General features: G+C 34.5%; 1 protein-coding gene across 2 annotated transcripts in view; it reads right to left on the bottom strand.

The window, feature by feature from the left end:
* Window positions 1-21132, bottom strand: part of MNAT1 (MNAT1 component of CDK activating kinase) — a 214194-nt gene that overhangs the window by 55054 nt on the left and 138008 nt on the right. For both annotated transcript variants that reach the window (XM_082734953.1, XM_082734952.1), the window contains exon 7: window positions 19707-19828. In XM_082734953.1, coding sequence (XP_082591079.1) covers window positions 19707-19828 — 122 coding nt within the window. The remainder of the gene's footprint in view (window positions 1-19706; window positions 19829-21132) is intronic.

Here is a 21132-nt window from a genome sequence, read left to right on the forward strand (position 1 = left end):
AAAAATAGATCTACACATTTATGGACAACAGATTTTTGACAAAGGTGAAAAGTCAATTCAATGGAGAAATAATAGTCCTTTCAACAGTGTGGAAACAATTCAATATTCATATGCAAAAAACAAATCCTTCAAATCATACTTACCATATACAAAAATGAACTATAAGTAGATCACACAGCTAAATAATATTAACCCCTAAAATACAAAACTTATGGAAGAAAAGGCAGGAAATTTTATTTTGAACTAGTATTAAACAAAAATTTCTTAGATGTAACATCAGAAATGCAATCCATATAAGAAAAAAAAATTGATAAACTACACTTGATCAAAGAAAGCTTCTGTTTTAAAGACACTTAAGAGATTAAAAAAAAAAGCCATGGATGAGGAAAATTTGCAAATCATGTATCTGATAAACAGAATATATAAAAATCTGAATATAGCATATATACAAAATGTCAAAACTCAGTAGGAAAACAAATCTAATAAAGAAATGGAAAAATCGACAGCAAACGCAAAAGAATGAAAACTGAACTACTATCTTACACCATACCCCAAAATTAACTCAAAACAGATTAAAGACTTGAATGTAAGACCAGAAACCATAACATTCCTACAAGAGGACATGGGTGGTAAGCTTCTGAAGCAATGGCAACAAAAGCAAAAATAACAAATGGGACTGTGTCAAACTGAAAAGCATCTCCACAGAAAACGACATCATCAACAAAACAAAATATTAAATTTTATTTTATATTTGTTGTTATTTATTAATAATTATTATTTATAATAATCATTTATTAATAATTAATAATTGTTATATTGTCTTCTATTAAATAGAAGACATCTGTAAATCATACATCCTATAAAGAGTGGATATTCAAAATATATAACGAACTCATACAGCTCAATAAAGTATACGACAATTTCCTTGGTGGTTGCCTGAGAGGTGTGAAGGAGAAATTACAAATTGACACCAGCAGTCTTTTGAGAATGACAGATATCTTGATGGTACACATGTCAAAGCTCATCAAACTGTGTATTTTAAATATATGTTGTCTACTGTATGTCATCTATACCTCAGTAAACTGCTTAAACATAGAGTAAATTTAATTTTAAATTGTCATAATGAAATTACCATGTAAGCTCACTAAACCATTTTATTAATGTAAGATATATCATGGGATCTTACTGACCTTATTTTTACTATATATAGAAGTACATTATAGCTTTACAACCCTAGGAATTATTTCAATTATTCCCTACAACGCTTAAAAAAAGAAAAAAAAAAAAACACCTAAAACAACGAACAAAAGATGATGGAACCAACCGAAGAATAGTTAAATAAATCACAATTATCATATCAATCTTCAGTTTTTATACTACATTGTTCAAATTATTACATCTTTTTCCGGCATTATTTCTTTTTTTTTTTAAGATTTTATTTATTTATTTAACAGACAGAGATTACAAGTAGGAAAAGAGGCAGTCAGAGAGAGAGGAAGGGAAGCAGGCTCCCTGCTGAGCAGAGAGCCTGATGTGGATGGAGCTTGATCGCAGGACCCTGAGATCATGACCTGAGCCAAAGGCAGACGCTTAACGACTGAGGCACCCTTGGCATCATTTCTTAAGAGAATTATGAAAATACCCTAGGTAATTTTCTCAAACCCCAAAATCAGTGAGTTATCAATGTAGTCTTAATCATTTACTAAATTTCAATTTCAATTCAATCATTTTTAGTAAATTACAGAATTGGAAAGCCATCAACACAATCCAGTTTAGAACATTTTCATTACCCCAAAACAGATTCCTGATGCCCAGCTGGAGTCACCAAAGGGTATATTTTTAAGGACAAAAAGGAAATATTATATTCTTTCTCTTTTTAAAAACAAAAGATATATTCATTTATTGTAAAGAGAGAGCATATGAACAGGAGGGGCAGAGGGAAAATCTCAAGTAGGCTCTGCACAAAGTGCGGAGCCCAAAGCGGGGCTGGATCTCACAACCCTGAGATCACGACCTGAGCCAAAACCAAAAGTCAGATGCTAAATGTGCCACCCAGGCACTCCAGGAAATATTATACCCTCATTCATTTAGTTTCTTTAAATGGGATGGATTTCATTCCACAATATATAACATGGAACAAAAACTCTGTCATTTTGCTGAAAGAATGTGTGTCAACATTTCTTTATCTTTGATGTTTGTGTACCATAATTAACTTGCTATAGTTTTAGTGTATATCCTAAGGTATTTGGAAGAAAGGAGATGATGTAAAAATAAACAATTAATTGAACTGAACCAAAAGGTTGACCAAATATTCTCTAAATCTGAAGACAGCTCATATCGCTTCTCGGCCTTTTGGCTAAGATCAAGTGAAGACAGCTCATCACTCCTTGGCAGAACATTTTTTAAAGACTTAGAAAGCAGCTATCCCATAAGCCCAGATGTTACCCATCATAAATTAGCAAAGCAGATAGATTGCATGCCTACAACACTGGCAAACATGAGGGCAGGAAAGACTAAGTTGTTAACAAAAACAGCACCGAAGTGCCATCTACACTGAGTAAGAAGGTTAAAAGAAGTGACAAATGGTTATTCTATTGTTTCCATATTTTTTAGCCACAGAAAGGGTAAGATAGCTTTAGGGCTTGCTAAGGTAGGAAAGACGCTGACAAACGGTGATATTCTGTTTTGTTTTCATATCCATTAGTCTCAGAAAAGTCAAGATGATTTTAGGGTTTGATGATGTAGGCAAGATGCTGATTAAGTCCAAAGGGGGGAAAAAAATGAGGACAGGCAACATTATTATGAGAAAGCTAAAGAAACTAAATCACTGTTTTTATATGTGGCTCAACTGAAAATAGTATTTACATATTCACCATGGAAATAGTGAATACTGATTCAATTTAAAAAGCATGACTAACTCTATCGAGACAAAATGGGGGGACTAAAATAAAGCCAGGGAAGGAGTTGGGTTTCTCCCTGCTGAGCAGAGAGCCCAACGCAGGACCCTGAAACCATGACCTGAGCTGAAGGCAGAGGTTTAACTCACTGAGCCACCCAGGCACCCCAGGAAGGAGTTTTAGAGGGCTAAATCTTTACCTCTCACATTGCGATGTGAAGAGACAAGTCTAAAATTAGTAATCAAGAAACTGCTGCAGAACTGTGTTATTCAGAAATATACAGATAAATATAACCAAAAAAAGCTAAGATTTAGAAGCTGGGCAGAGTAAAAAAAAAAAGTTATACTGAGGTATACAGTATCTAAGAAAAACAATTCATTGGCTTTGAAAAATTACCTGAAATAGTACCTTGTTCTCAGTAAATAAATAATCAAAGCTTCAGAGAACCAATCAGCATTTTTTTCCCCACACCAAAACATTTCAGCATGAAGAGAGTCTAATCCTGCCTGGTCATCTGATCCACATTTGTACCATCTTATTGTCAATTTTCCTTTCATAAGCTAAAAGATGATTAATCAGCCATGTTTATTCTGCTCCCCAAAAGCATATCCATTTGTTTTCCAGATTCAACAACCACAAGTTTTTGACCTAAGTAAGATCTAATTCCTGACCATTACTTTTTTTTTTTTTAAACTGTTGTATATTGGTTTGTTATGATTTCAAATCCACTTGTTTATGACTTAAGTTGTTTTGATCTAAGAGCAAATTTGTTTACACTGAAGAAGCAGTGTTGGGATGTTGTCACTGACACCTGTTGTGGTGGTTAAGTACTCAATAGCTCAACTGTTGACAGGCACTGCTGGAGACTTACTGATAGTAACATATGGAAGAGTAGCTATAATGTAATGAACATTTAAACTTTAAATACCAAGAGTTTGTGAGGTCTTACTGAGGAGTGATCAGTCTGGACAAAGCTATTCTTTGTTGATCTAAAGAACTCTTCAAAGATTGAAGATACTTGAGATACTTGCTCCTGCCATAACCAGGCTCCTCTTGGTTGGCAATGGTGTTAAACCATGCAGCACTCCCAGGAAGGGAAGGGACATCTGTTCCTGCCTTGGCAAGGCGACTCATCATAGGCAGTGGTGTAAACTGTGTAAATAGTCCCTAGAATAATAACTTTCAGAACAGCCCACCCTGCATGCCAACACCAATGCCATTCACTACATGCTACAGCAGCAAGGGACCTAAGCCAGCAGGTGATACCTAGATCTTAGTTAGAAAGACTGACTGACTCTTCTGAGAACCAACTCATAGAAAGGTAAACCTCAACTAAATATGAATCTTATTTCTTTCACTTCTTCTCTGCCTGAAACAATACTGTCATTAATTTATCACTGATTTTGAATATTTCTTAACCCACTGAGCCACCCAGGCACCCCTCGAATATTTCTTTATTGGCTTATTAAGAGGCATTATCCTATATACCACTGACTTGTGAATATTATTATAAATTATAATTTCCAAAATAAACCTTTATTTAAAAAATAAATTATTGGCAAATACAATCTCAGTCTCTGAGTATAATATGCCTCAAATAAAGCAAAATCTAAGTCATCACATTTTCCTCAAAGTAATAAGACCAAATATGAAAAATTCATTTTTAAGCCTAAATTGACAAGACGCTTTGGTCCTAGAAACATGTGACACAGGATCCTGTCCTCAGGACAAACTCTTACCAATCAGTTATATACCTAGAATATTGGATAACTAGAGCAGATCCATATTTTACCATGCCTACTTCTATACACAACAAAACCATTTTCTGTAATAATCATAAAAGGAGAGTAACAATGCAGAAAATACACAGAGAGTTTTCTTTTATTAGACTTTGTACATGTAATTATGCCAGTAAAAAATTTCTAATATAAAATAAAAATACAATTTATATCACAAAAGAGGGTAAAAACTAACAGATGAAAGAAAATACCCACTAGGGGTGCCTGGGTGGTTCAGTGGGTTAATAAGGCCTCTGCCTTCAGCTCAGGTGATGATCCCAGTGTCCTGGGATCCAGCCCTGCATCGGGCTCTCGGCTCAGCGGGGAGCCTGCTTCCCCCTCTCTCTCTGCCTGCCTCTCTTCTCTTCCTACTTGTGATCTCTGTCTATCAAATAAGTAAATAAAATCTTTAAAAAAAGAAAAAAAGAAAAGAAAATACTCATTAAATATATTAATTTTCAAAAACATGAAAATATTTCTAAGTACATAATGGACTCAAAATACTTTGCTTGAGCTCTGACCTCTGCAAATTTGTTGAAGAGTTCATTAAAACTGACCTACACAAACAAACTATTGGGACTTCATCAAGATAAAAAGCTCCTCCACAGCAAAGGAACCAATCAACAAAACTAAAAGGCAGCCTAAGGAATGGAAGAAGGTATTTAAAAATGACATACCTGCTAAAGGGTTAGTATCCAAAATATATAAAGAACTTATCAAACTCAACACCAACACACAAATAATCCAGTTAAGAAATAATCCAGTTAAGAAATATAATCCAGTTAAGAAATGGGCAGAAGACATGAATAGACATTTTTCCAAAGAAGAAATCCAGATGGCTAACAGACACATGAAAGGATGCTCAGCATCACTCATCATCAGGGAAATACAAATCAAAACCACGATGACATAACACTTCACACCTGTCAGAATGGCTAAAATTAACAACACAGGAAACAACAGGTGTTAGCAAGGAAACAGAGAAAGGGAATGCTCTTAACACTGTTGGTGGGAATGCAAACTGGTGCAGCCACCCTGGAGAACAGTATGGAGGTTCCTGAAGAAGTTAAAAATACAACTACCCTACAATCCAACAACAGCAATACTAGCTATTTACCCAAAGGATACAAAAAAAAAAAAAAAAAAAAAAAAAAACAGATTCAAAGGGGTATGTGCACCCTGATGCTTACAGCAGCATTATCAACAATAGCCAAACTATGGAGAGAGCCCAAAATGTCCCAAATATCCATCAACTAATGAATGGATAAAGAAGATAAGGGGTGTGTGGGTGTGGGTGTGTGCACACACACACATATATATATATAATGAATATTACTCAGCCATCAAAAAGAATGAAATCTTGCCAAACAATGTGGATGGCGCTAGAGTGTATTATGCTAAGCCAAGTAAGTCAGTCAGAGAAAGACAAATATCATATGGTTTCACTCATATACGGAGTTGTGAAAAACAAAAACAGATGAGCGTATGGGAAGGAAAAAAAGAGAGAGAGAAGGAAGCAAACCGTAAGAGACTTTTTTTTACAAAGTAGGCTCCACATCCAGCATAAGGCCCAACACAGAACTCATGACCTTGAGATCAAGACCTGAACTGAGATCAAAAGTTGGGTGCTTTAACTGACTGAACCACCCATGTACCCCCCATAAAAGACTCTCAATGACAGAGAACTGAGGGTAATGGAGAACAGGGATGAGGGATGGGCTAAATGGGTGATGGGTATTAAGTAAGGCACTTGTGATAAGTACTGGGTGCTACAGGTAAGTGATGAATCACTAAATTCTACTCCTGAAACAATTATTACACTATACGTTAACTAAATAGAATTTAAATAAAAATTTGAAAAGAAAAAAATTTAAAAAATAAAAATAAAATTGATCTCTACATATTTGTGTTCAGTATACAGTAAGACCAGATTTGTCAATTTATCTTTGCTTATTCCAGTTAAAAAATAAGTAAGTCATGGGGATATAATGCAGAACATAGGTCATATAGTCAGTAATATTGTAATAACTTTGCAGGGAAAGAGATGGTTAACTAGACTTAGCATGGGGATTATTGTGTCATGTATAAAAATACTGAATCACTATGATGTATACCTGAAACTAGTACAATACCAAATGTTAATTATATTTCAATTAAAAAGTTTATCTTGCTCATAAACAAGGAAGAATATGTTCAGTTAATTTTAATTTCCAGTTTCTTTCCTGAAGCAACAGATATCCAAATAGCTAGGAAATATCTTAATGATAAGGATGACTTTGATAGTTTCATAAAATATCTATTTCACAATAAATTACAAAAACTGCAGTACTATTCATGTCTTTGTTTTTTTAGGACTGATTCTAGTAACACCTTCCAGATGTACCCCTGTTGAAAAGCTTTTAAACACAAATAAATACTCAAAGAACTTAAGTTTTATTTTTTCATATTTACAATCACTGAGCTATATCGATCTATTTGACATTTACTCCAAATCTAATACTTAAACTCTGGAAATTATAGTAGAATAGGGGAGTTGGAAATAAAAATTTTGCCAGAATGAATCTGAAAGGATTCTAAAACCTCACAAACTCACTCTTGAATGAGGCTTAATATAGCTGAGTGCATAGGTATTGGAGATGGTGAGATGTGGAGTGTAGGGCTGACCATATAAAACTGGGAGTTCTCTGAATTAACTTCTGTGTGCAATACAGTGTTATTAAAAAACAAAAAATAAAGATGTACTAACTGAAAATTTACATATATACTGTTAAATTCAAAAGTAACAACAGCAACTGTTTAGAACTTGGACCAACAAAAGATTTTTTTAAGGAAGGAGTATTTGAAAACAGACATTGCTTAGAACTGCTAGTACATGGTGACAGAAAACACCAACTTTCAACTGGTTTTATTATTTTTTAAATTTCTTGACAGAATATTCAAGTCCTTATTGCTTGCACCTGCGACAGACTATTCCTAATGCCTCACCCTTGTAACTTCCAGTATCAGCTCACCTTTACCTATGCTCCACCCCAAAAGCTTGTGAGTCACTTTGCCCAACTCAATCCTATTTTGCTCACATGCACATACACAAAAAAATGCTGAATGAAAACTGAGAACTTGCCTTATGCTTAGAAAAGAATAATCTTTTGAGAATATAAAGGTGCTACATAACTTGAACTCATTGCCCTTAATATACTATCTGAAATTATAATAATCTAAAAGCAAAATTTTAAAAAGCTCATTCAGATTTTGAAAGCTCTGTACATGGCAAAGGTATGCAGTGCAACAGAGAAAAAGTAGCCTAAAATTACCCTATAAAAGTAGCCTATAATTACCCTTTCTAAACGTAAGTTCTATGACACACTGTTCAAAATTCTCTTATGACTTCCCATCTCCTTCAAAGTAAAAAGCTAGTCCTAGCTTTGCATGAACCAGTGATGTGACTAAGGGAAGAGTTTTCTTCTCTGGCCTCACTTGTCTATAGTGGCCTCAAGACAGTTCACTTTCCTACAGATTATCTCTAGGGTTTTTCTCCAACTCTTACAGTCTCTTTAAAAACATTTTTTCAAAATAGTTTTTAATAATGATATTTGATAAGTAACTTAAAGCAATTGGCACAATTACGCTGCCTCAAAGAACCCCTCCCCCTAGTCTCCATTATCACAGTAAATGGCAGCTCTGTTACTCAGATTAAAAAACTTTGGGGAAAACTTTTTTCTATCTCCCTATATCTAATCCATCAAAAATTCTCTGGTCTCTGTATCAAAACTATATCCATACTCTGACCGTTTTCTCAGCAACTACACTGCTACCATCTTAGTATATAAGTCACTACCATCTTAACCAGGACTGCTGCAAGTTTTCTTGTTTTCATCCTATTAATTCTCCTATAATTACCCTTTCTAAACGTAAGTTCCATGACACACTGTTCAAAATTCTCTTATGACTTCCCATCTCCTTCAAAGTAAAAGCCCAAGTCTTGGCCATTACCTTAAAAACTCTATGTGATCTAACTGAGCACAGCCTGCCTCCTTACCTAAAAAACCCACTACCACTCTGATCTCATCACCTACCATTCCCCAATTCACTCTGCTCCAGATACTGGCCTGCTTTCTCCTCCTCATACACACTCCCACCTCAGGATCTTTGCAGTTACACTTCATTCTGACTCTCCCCATGATATCACATGATTGGCTTCTTTGCTTAATTCATGTCTGTTCAAATATCTTCCTACAAAAGATTCTATCAGTACCTACGCAAAAATAGCACTCTCTTCCAATCACTACATATCCCTTTAGCCTTCTGTATTTGTCTTTGAAGCATTAATTACCATCTAAAGATTCATTAGTATATTTTAGTTGTTGGCTTCACCCCAGCAGAATGACAGTAGATGTTCTCTCTGTTTTGCTCACTGCTATTTTCTTAGTACCTAGAAGAGTAATTGCTACACAGAAGGCACTCCATAACTGAATGAAAAACAAAAGTAAAGGAATTGTTAAATAATCAACTGTTTTCTCAATTAGCATGAGCTAAATATTGTAAGATTTCATTTTCCAATGGAAACAACTATATTTGTGTGTGTGTGTGTGTGTGTGTGTGTGTGTGTTCTACTGAATTTTATAATGATTTGGGAAGAACTGACCAAATTCCAATAGTAAACTGCAAAAATCGGAATTAAAACTATATTTCACTAGAATAATTTGTTATGATTTTATTATTTAAACTAAATAATTTGGTTTATTTAGTGTTGTTTTCTAAGATTAATTTTTAAATATATGTATTTTAATTAATATTATGATTTAATAGTCTTAAAGTCCTTACTACAAAAAACTATTCTGGAAACAACTGCATAATTACATTTCCTCAGTGACCTTATAATCTCGTGAGCATTTACTCTAGACTAAACAGCCTCATTCAGCTGCCCTGTGTCTGACTGCCGATGAAAGAAGCTTGTTTGACAACTGCTTCAACCAGAAACATATTTTTTCCATGAATGCATAAAAAAGATTTAAAACTTACCAGACTAGAGCCAGACTAGAACTTTAAGCATAAAGGTTCATGTTAGATGTGTGAGTTGATTTCTAATTCAGATGCCAAGAAAAACAGATACTAAAGACATTTTCCTGTCACAGCCAGTGAAAAAAAGTTAATTTTGTAATTATATTCATAATTACAAAATATGACATATATCATATATTATATACACATACATACTGCAGTCTTTTTTGTGACTTTTTAATTTTTCCATATTCTTTGGTTTTTCAATATCCTTAACACTTTTTATAAAACTAACATAAACTTAGGTGGACAGCATCACAAACAAAGATAAAACAAACACCTTTTTTCATTTTTAGATAACCCATAACCTTGACCAAAACCCAGCAATTTCTTCAATGTGACTTAAAAAAATGCTTCTCCAAAGTGGTAAGAAAAATCACTGATGAAACACTTGGAAGCATCAGAAACAAGAAACTGCAGCTATCAGAACCAGATAACACCAGGTCAAGAAGTTCTAGCCAAATTCAACAAAATACAAAACTGAAGTCAGACACAGAGCATTTAAAAGAAAAAATTCATTTTTTCAGATGATTCACTTCCAAATAAAACCCAGACATTCACCTAAGAGAAGAAAATAATTAAGAGTTCAGTAAAGCAGCCACACACAAAATGAAAATATATTTAAGAATCAAAAAGCACAATGAAAATAATTTTCTAACAGTATCAAAACTATAATAAAAAATTAATTTTTAAGTGAGATATATGAAAACTCAATGAATTTTAAATACCCGTTCTTTTCTAATCAGTTTATAAGTTTAAAGCAATTCCAAATAAAATTCCAAAAGGAGCTGTGCTTGGTTATTATCTAAGTAGTGAGAAGAATGGCTATTCTTAGTTAAGTAGTTGGCGGGCTTTGGTTTGTTTACCTGTTTCACAACACTTTATTATTAAATTTTCCAAATGTATAGAAAACTTGAAAGAATTGTACAGTAATTTGCTGCTTTGGCCAACAAAGTTTACTTGGGATAATAAATGCATAATAATGCTAAGACTACTGTGAAAAAGATAAATAGCAAAGGAAGACTTGTCCCACCATGGTAGGCAGAATTCTGAGGTTTCCTTATGTGCAGCCTTGCAAAAATCCTTTCCCCATGGGTTGATATGATGGATTTCACTCCTGAGATTATATGGCAAAAGGGATTTTGAAGATATAGTTAAGATCTCAAATCAGTTGACTATGAGTTAATAAAAAGGGAAATTATCTAGGTGAGCCAAACTTAATCAGGTAAGTAACCTTTAAAAGGAAGAGATTCAAAGTGATTTTTCTCTTGCTGGCACTGAAGATGAAAGCTACCGTGAGTTTGACATCTGTGAAAAACTTAATTCTGCCAATAGTATAAAAGCTTGGAAGACAACTCCCACCCACCAAGCCTCGCTTACATGGAACCACAGCACCTGCTGACATTTTTACTACAACCATGCGACACTTGAGTTACAAGGATCTGGGTAACCCATACACTGACTGCTGACTTACAAACACTGAAAAGGAATGAGATAAAAATGGATGTTGTTTTAAGCCACTTAAATTTGTGGTAATTTGATACACAAAAGAAAAATAAATGCATCACTTAATATTAAAACATATCATGAATTTAAAATTAGTAATTATATGATACTGTTAAAAAAAACTGAAACAGATTAATGCAAAAGAAAGGGCAGTGGAGAAAAACTCTTACTATATTAGTAAAACACATGAATAGAAAAAAAGTATTATTAGACATACTGGTCTGTGCCAATTGGTTTACCATGTTGAAAAAAAAAAGATTCGTTTATAGTTCCTTATAAACAAAATAAATTCCATATGGATTTAGTGATGAGATAAAAAACTGAAGCCACGCAAAAATTAGAATATAAATATACATAAAGTTCATGTTGGTTTAGGAGTTCCTTAGTGGAAGAACAATGGAAAGTCAATAGGACATCATCAATACAACCATTGCTCAGAATTAAAACTACTGCATATCATAAACAATGTAAGAATAAAAAACTAAGGGGTGCCTGGGTGGTGCATTCAGTTAAGCACCCAACTCTTGGTTTTAGTTTTAGTGGTTTTGGGGTGGTGAGATAATGCCCTGCATCAGGCTCCATGCTCAGTGCAGAGTCTGAGATTCTCTCTCCCTCTCCCTCTGCCCCTCCCACTCATGCACTCGCTCTTTCTCATAATTAAATAAATCTTTTTTTAAAAGAATTTTAAGGGACGCCTGGGTGGCTCAGTGGGTTGGGCCGCTGCCTTCGGCTCAGGTCATGATCCCGGGGTCCTGGGATCGAGTCCCGCATCGGGCTCTCTGTTCAGCAGGGAGCCTGCTTCCCTCTCTCTCTCTCTGCCTGCCTCTCTGTGTACTATGATCTCTCTCTGTCAAATAAATAAATAAAATCTTTAAAAAAAAAAAAAAAAGAATTTTAAAAAATGAGGTGTGCCTGGGTGGCACAATCAATTAGCATCTGACTCTTGGCTTTGGCTCAGGTCATAATCATAGGTTTATAGGATAGAGCCCTGCGTTGGGCTCTGTGCTCAGTGCACAATTGGCTTGGGATTCTCTCTCTCTCTCTCTCTCATTCTGTCTCTCCCTGCACCCCCCATCCCAAAATAAATAAATAAATCTTTTAAAAAAGAATAAAATAGAATTTTTAATAGTTTTTTTTAAAGATTTTATTTATTTATTTGACAGAGATGACAAGCAGGCAGAGGCAACAGGCAGAGAGAGAGGAGGAAGCAGGCTCCCCGCTGAGCAGAAGGCAGAGGCTTACCCCACTGAGCCACCCAGGCACCCTAAATAAAATAGAATTTAAGATTCAAAGAGTTAATAGCCTTATTACACAGCTGACTCATATAAATAAATAAAGGAAAACAATATTATCCCAATAAAAAAAGGAGACAATGGGGAATAAACAGACAACTCACACATAGGAAGAAAGAGGAAAAGAAATTCTCACACATAGGAGGTAAGAGGAAAAGAAATTACTGGATGGACTATGCCACAAATATAAAGACAATATGAAAATTCTAAGGAAAGGAAACAGCATGTTTAACAACACAAAAATATGTGAGACACCATAAGGTTCTTAAGAAACACCAAGTATAAGGAGGTAGGGTATAGGAATTTAAAGTCAGGGTTCAGATTGTGCAGGTAATGATGAGCTACTGAAAGATATTAATAACAAACAGACATGACCAGACTGATACATTAAAACCAAAGAGACATAACCAGATTGATATATTAGTCTTCCATGGCAACAGTGGGGAAGTCCTTAAGAAGAGAGACAGTATTATAACAAAAAATTTGATAGAACAGGTTCAATGTCTTATCTCAAATTCTCAATATTTAAAGTTCTAATTTATCAATTGGAAAAAAAAAATACAGTTCTTAAGACAAAAGAAAAGTCATGAAAGCATCTCCAAGGTAACTGTGAAGGTAGATCTTCTATTCTGAGGACTATACCCTATCCTATTTCCTCATGAATGAACACTTCTAAATGCTTTGCCAATAGTAATGGATCTGTTAATAGGTTAGCTACTTTTGGTTGGTTGGTTTTAGTAAGGCGTTCTATGGCTACACAAGAAAACAAAATTAATAGGTGCTGATAGAAATCAAACAAAAAACTATCTTCTAATTATCATTAGTTTCTAGTTAACTAAGTCAATTAAATACAACTATTACTGTCACACATTTTTTCACTATTGATTATGCAGTAATAGCTAACTAATCTTAGCATCTGGTAAGGAAGCTCTCAAGATCTTAAACCATCAGACTTCAAATCTGTTTTTTAAAGCTCTCACAACTTGGGGCACCTGGCTGGCTCAGTCAGTATAGCATGCAACCCTTGACCTTGGGGTTGTAAATTCGAGCCCACATTGGATGTAGAGATTACTTAGAAATAAAAATCTTGGGGCACCTGGGTGGCTCGGTGGGTTAAGCCTCTGCCTTCGGCTCAGGTCATGGTCTCAGGATCTTGGGATTGAGCCCCCTATCCAGCTTTCCGCTCAACGGAGTCTGCTTCCCCCTCTCTCTGCCTGCCTCTCTGCCTACTTATGATCTCTCTCTCTCTCTCTGTCAAATAAATAAATAAAATCTTTAAAAATAATAAAAAAATAAAAATCTTAAGGTGCTCCTGGGTGGCTCAGTTAAACATCTAGCTCTTGATTTCAGCTCAGGTCATGATCTCATGATTAGTGAGATTGAGCCACACATGGGGCTCCACACTCAGCATGAAGTCTTCTTGGGATTCTCTCTCTCCCTCTCCCTCTATCCCTCTCAAATAAATAAAATCTTTTAATAAAATAATTTTTTTTAAATCTTTGAAAAGATTTAAGATTTATTTAAAAATAAAGCTATCATAACTGATAGCACACACTTGTATCAGTTGTATTAATAGAAGAGATCATAAAGATCCTATTTCATCTTATAAAATAAGTTTTTCCTCATTTTTGTAATAAGCTCACAAGTGAAAAGCTCATATTGAATAAATCACTTCCATCTTCCTAAAACAGTAGAGGTATCTGATTAAATAATGTGAAACTGATGAACAAAATTGGTAAGCACTCATAATTTATATCAGTTAAGGAAATAACTCATCTTTGGATGGAGGGTAGTAAAATATTAACTAGAAATCCAGTTGATTATTAAAAAGACAGTCTCAGAGTGCCAATCAATGAGAATACTAGACTAACCACGAAAGCCATTGTCTAGGGAATTTCAATTAGCAGTTAAGTTTTCCCAAAGCATTCTCCCACTGGCAGAGAATTAATAAACTTGTTTACATATTGCCTTAAGTAAACCAGAAGAGTACTACCAGTCCAATGTGAACTATAATTATACCTTCATAATACCCTCCTGAATGAAAAATTTTCATTTAAACTTGCTTCTCAAGTTTAACTAACTGTAAAGAAGATCTTAGTAAGAAAAAAAAACTCCAAAAATTTCATGACAATGTACTTTTGATTTCACCCTTTCTCAAAGTTATATATTGTGGAAAAAAATGTAGTTCTTTGGAGACACGATGCTACCCAAAATCTTAAATCACCTGCTCCCCAAAATATATAATTAAAATTATTCTGAAAGTGCTTGCACCTGTACTTCTGCACTAGCTACTAAGTGTAGCCTTCTTAACTTCACCAAGTCACACAGATTTCAAAGCAGATAAAAGAAAATAAAATAAGTAATTAATTCTGTTTGCCTCTAGAAAAATTGATCTTGTTCCCTCTGTAGGATAACATAATATAAAATGGAAAATTTTGTTGTAATAGGAAAAGAGAGAGGAAGAAAAACTAGAGGACTGGGGAAAGGGGGAGATCTCGCCATAAAGGGATAAATGGGGCTTATTTAAATGCAAGACATGGACAACTTTTAGGACAGATGTATAATTATTATTACTTTAGTCAATTTAAATTTATATTCCTTCTACCCTAAAAGCAGCACCTTTGAGGATATAAATCATTTTTTTAAAAGTCACTTCACAGAACAAATTCTTCAGTTTCTCTCTAAATGTTTCTGAAAGTTGTATTAGGTAAAGATATATCCTTAGATTTATAAAGTTTAATAAGAAAAAATAAGATAGCACATAGCTTCAAATAATATTTCCAGAAGAGAAAATGAACTAATAGTATAAGAAATCAATTTAGAATTTATTTTAGCAGGTGTTTCAGTATGAGGTCAGAACATTACCAAAAAGACTGCCTGAGCTGATCCAAGCTCCAAACACTAAAGCTGTCTGTATTGAATACAATCTCTTTCTCAAGGTAGAAGGCTAAAGAGATGTGGGATGAATTCTTTCCTGATAGATAAATAGTTCTAAATCAGGAAAAAGTCACTGTTTCTTTAGCAATTCTGATATCAATGTTGATGATCTAGAAATTCCTACACTACTTAGCCACCAATGGCTAAAAGAAACGATTACCATCAAGGTTTATTAACTTAAACATACATGCTTATTTGAAATCACAACAATCTGCCTTGTAACTATTGTGGGACAGAATATATGTATAGTCTCTGCTGAGAAAAGCAAAAGTCTACTTCAAGAAATTCTGGGGGCACCTACATGGCTCACTCAGTTAAGTGTGTCTTTGACTCAGGTCCTGATCTCCACGTCCTGGGATGGAGTCCTGCCACTTGGTGGGGAGTCTGCCTCTCCCTCTCCCTCTGCCAGGGAGCCCCCTTCCAACCCCAGTGCATATGCACATGTGTTCTCTCTCTCAAATAAATAAATAAAATCTTAAAAAAAGAAAAAAAAATCTGGAACTAACTGTATTCTAAATACTCAATGGTTAATGAAAGTCACACACACACACACACACACACACACACACACACACACACGATCCAGCCTCCTTTATTTAGGTTCAAATAAGATTTCATGTACAAAAAATTTGGGAAAAGTACAAATGCTATGGTTATATCTTATCTAATGGACACTTACCCTACATTTTAAAATCTAAATCATAATGGTAAAGGCAAAAGGAAACCAAAAAGGGATCCAAACAATCAGAAGAGTTGCCAATGTTTATTAAATTTAACAATTTACTCAAAATTATTGGGAAAAAAGCAAGCTACATCTATTTCATACAAATTTCTAAGAGTTAGTTAAATACACACACATATATATAGCAACAGCACCACCGTAGCAGATTAAAAGAGGAAGATAAGGGGGGATAGTCCATTGAAAAGACCCAATAAAATTTGGCAATAACAGAACACTCAATACAAGAGAAAATGAACTTAAAAACAAACAAACAGCCAGGACTCAACTGCTGGGAAAGGCAAAGGTTGGCTGCCACTGGGGGAAAAGTAGAAAACCTTCTGTCGCCCTCCTCAACTCTATACTGACACAGACAAAAGCCTTACAGCTACTGAGGAAAGGGAAGAAACCAATTCTTACCTGTGCTAACACAATGACGCAAAGTGGGCAGGGAGGGAGGGGTACAAAAAACTGTCTTACAGCCAACACTTCCCATGCCTACCAACATAAGAGAGTTCAGTTGTGGGGCTGGGAGAGGAAAAGCAAACCTGCCTGCTCTCCAAAATAAGAAACAAAAGTTGTTCACCTCTAGGAAAGAGACAGATACACCAAGAAAGCCCTACCCTCACGTTCTGGTATCCAAGACCTCCTAAGGCTAAAAGCTGGAACAGGAGAACTAAGAAATCCCCTTGTTCCCATCACAAATCTTACTCCAAGAGGAAAAAGCAGTCTGTGGCTGGGGAGGAGCACCAAGAGAGAACCCTTATGTGGCTTAGGTGGTCAGAGCCTGTTGCTGAAAACAGACTGGAGCAAGACTGAAAAATCCCTCCAGCACTCCAACCCTCATACTAGACTCAAAGTGGCAAGAGACTATCTGGAAGAAGTTGAAGCCTATGAGCAACAACTGAACAACAAAACCCAAACTAAAATCAAACTATCTACTTAATACTCAATTCTCTATCCTAATGCCCTGACAGAAAAAAAGGACATAAATATTTCAGGGTATAAATCTCAGTTTCTGCTGTTCTGTCACACAGAATATCCAATACTCAAACAATAATTATAATAAATACAAGAAAACAGGAAAAATAAATCTATCATCATGACATAAACTCATCAACAGAACCAGACCAAGAAATGTTGGATATCAAAGCGGCACTTTAAAGTTAAAAGACTTAGGGGGGGAAAGATAGAGAACATGTATAAACAGGGAATTTCAGAAAAGAGATGAAAATTATAAAAAGGAATGATATGGAAATGCTAGATATAAAAATAGCAAGATCCAAAAGAATTCCTTTGATGAAAAAAAAATCTGTGAAGAAATAATGGTTGAGATATTTACAAAATAAAAACAACAAATTATAGATCCAAGTACAGAGAAACTTGGAAAGTTCAGAGAAACTATATTTTTAAATATAATGCCAGTTCCTTATAGAAAACATAAAATAAATCTTATTTTTGGTATAATTTGGCAATCTCTGCTTATTACTTAGAATATTCAGATCTGTGCTATCCAATATGGGAGCCACTCATCATACATGGTTATTTAAACTAAACTGAATAAAATATAAAATTCAGTTCTTCAACTGCACTAGACATATTCAAGTGCTCAGCAGAAACATGAAACTGAGGGCTACTATACATGACAGCATAAACCTAAAGTATTTCTATCATTTCAGAAAGTTGTATTGGTTAGTGCTGATTTAGAACATTTCTATGCAAGGTAATTACAGAGTTAAGACTAAATCTACTACCATGTTATTTCTTAATTGCTTCATTTCTTTATTTTTGTCACCCTCTCTTCCTGTTCTCCTTTTCATTAATATTTTTTATGATTTCATAATTTTTCTCTGCTACAAACTAATTGACCATCCCTCTTCCCCCCCCCCCACATTTTTTGCAGTTGCTAGAGAGTTAACATTAAACATTTTTAACTTACTACAATCTATTTCCAGATACAACTATGCCACTTCCGGTACACTGTAAGAACATTACAACAAGTTATTTCCTCTTCTATCCTTGGCACTAACTGTTGTCACACATTTTACTTGTGCATTGTTATTATGCCCATTTATTATGGGCATTAACTGTTATGGGCATTAACTGTTTATTATGGCACTAACTGTTGTCACACATTTTACTTGTGCATTGTTATTATGCCCATTTATTATGCCCATTTCCATAATCTTTCAAATGTAATTTTGATGACAAAACTATTAGAAAATGAAAAAACCCTGTAACAAAGGAATACTGTTTTAAATACTTTGTCTTCACTAAAATAAAAGTAAAGTTTTTAAGAAAACTTATTTTAAAGATCTAGAATTCTGGCTCTTGTTAACCCAATAAGAGAGAAGAAACCAACGTCTTTAACACTATTAACTTTTTACATCATGAAACCCTATATTGTCTATCTCGAGCTTCAATTTTAGCACTTAACACAAATTATTTAGAAAATCTGTTATCTCAGACTCAAACGGGTTTTAAGGTTTTGTTTCACATCTCCTTAGCTTCATGTTTGGAAGATGTAGGACCTTAAGAAAATATAGAACTAAAGAAATAATAAGATCTACTAAATAGCAGATTAGCGAATTATCTATCATTTTAATAGTCATGAACTTGGAGGCTCCAGTTGCATATGTATAATACTAAGAGTCACGTTCAAAATTTTGGTATTGAAGACGCATACAGGGTTTTTTTGTTGTTTTGGTTTTGGGGGTTTGTTTTATTATTTATCTTGTTTTTGCTGCTAAAACTTTTGCTGATTAAATTACTTTTTAATCACTTGTTTCACTGTACCCATTATTTCTGTTCACATTATATTCTTTACATTATTTTACTTTGCTAAGAAGCAAAGGTTTCTAGATTTCTTTTCATTCAAAACTTTAACTTGAGATACCAGACTCAGACATGAATTGTTCCCCAATGAAGTCTGGTTTACACTTTTCAAGTATACTATAGACACCACCTGCTTCCCTGAGACAGACTGTGATCATCTCCATCGCTCAAAACTGTCACCATCCCAGGTTCATTTCCAAAACAGATGCATATAATATGGCTTTTGAGCCACTGGGCCAGCCATACATTATACCTTTGACTAAAATATTTTGTGGCTCATTTCTCATAAATATAGTTATACTGTAAATAGCAGACAATGCATAAATCTACTCTTTTTCATGGCAAAGTCAACTCTCATATTTTTACTGGCTTACTAATGACTAAATTAAGCTCCTATTTTTAAAAAATTACAGAGTAAGCTGCAAATGAACAGTTACTTCGATATAGCTGCCAACAACATCATTAAAAAAGAAAATACAAACCAATCTTAATCTTAAAAGACTTAATGAAACATACAAAAAATGTGTACACTTACTATTAGACATTCATTTTTCACAAAAGAGTAAAGTTTTAAACTTCAAAATCTAAGAATTTTTTTAAAAGTGTAACTTAAACTTAAATAAACTTAAATATTAACAGATAAGCCAAACATTAGTCCATCAAAAAGAAGTCCCTAGACACTTACCCAAGTCTTCCTAACATCTCAAGCTCAGGAACTTGCGGTCCACATGTCTCTATCTGCAGTGGTTGGTATTCATATAGAGCTTCTTCAAGCTTTTGAATAGGTGCTAATGAAATATGCTGACCCTGTTAGAAAAATGAAGGAAAGCAATACCTGTTAATAATACTTCCATATTACTACATCTTTTCAGACAAAACTCCTTCCTCACTTTAAAAATATTATCCTGGGACACCTAGGTGGCACAGTCAGTTAAGCATTGGACTCTTGGTTTCCACTCACATTGTGATCTCAGGATCCTAGAACTGAGCCCTGAGTCAGCTCCCTGCTCAGCATGGAGTCTGCTTAGAACTCTCTCCCTCTCCCTCTGACCTTCCCCTACTCTAAAATAAATAAATAATTCTTTAAAAAAAATTTTTAAATAAAAAATAAAAATATCCATTGGGAGGTCTTGCTGGCTCAGCCAGTGGAGCATACAAGTGTTGATCTCAGGGTCCTGAGTTTGAGCCCCATACAGGGTGTAGAGTAATTTTAAAAGGAAATAAAATTTAAAAATATTATCCATGAAGTCTGCCAATTCATGGGTACAATTCATTATATTACTGAAATCCACATTTCATACTTTTATAAACCTAAACTAGTTTTATATAGTAATTTACATATAATTTGAAAGAAAACTGGGGGACTTGGGTGGCTCAGTTGGTTAAGCAGCTGCCTTCAGCTCAGGTCATGATCTCAGGAATGGAGCCCCACATCGGGCTCCCTGCTCAGTGGGGATTATGCTTCTCCCTCTCCTACTGCCTCTCTTCAGGCTTGTGTGTTCTCTCTCTCTCTCACTCACTCACTCTCTCAAATAAAAAAATAAATCTTGAAAATAAATAAATAAAAATAAAAGCAGCAAGTCAAATCCATCATTAAATTCAAATTCAGCCTTAAAGAATATAGCTATTCAACATAAATGGTAGAATTCAGCAAATATAAAAGCTCAGTCCCTCCTCACATTTCCTACTTAATTACACAGCTCTGAGAATTTTGGTAAAATCAGTGTTTTCTTGAAAGCCCTAATTAGGGAAAAACACTAATGAAATTATCCTCCACAAAATTTTGCTACATAAACATCCACTCTCTTAAGTCTTCACAATGAAATCAAGGTCACTTACCAAAAATGTGTATATGATATCTACTTACATACACACACAGGGGATTTTGTGCTATAAACTAAATTGAATAAAACATCTAGAATTTTTCTGAAAACAAATAATTACTGAATAACCAAATGAAAAGCACTGTATTTGATTACACAGATACAAAATAAAATGCCATTCAGCCATATAACATCATTAAACTGAGGTTTATCATACATGTGAGCGTAGATTTTTTTTTTTTTTTTTGCTGAGCATGGATTCTATTTTTCAAAAATCCCTATTTTTTA

This window comes from Mustela nivalis (assembly GCF_964662115.1).
Source record: "Mustela nivalis genome assembly, chromosome: 6".
Lineage (NCBI taxonomy): Eukaryota > Metazoa > Chordata > Mammalia > Carnivora > Mustelidae > Mustela > Mustela nivalis.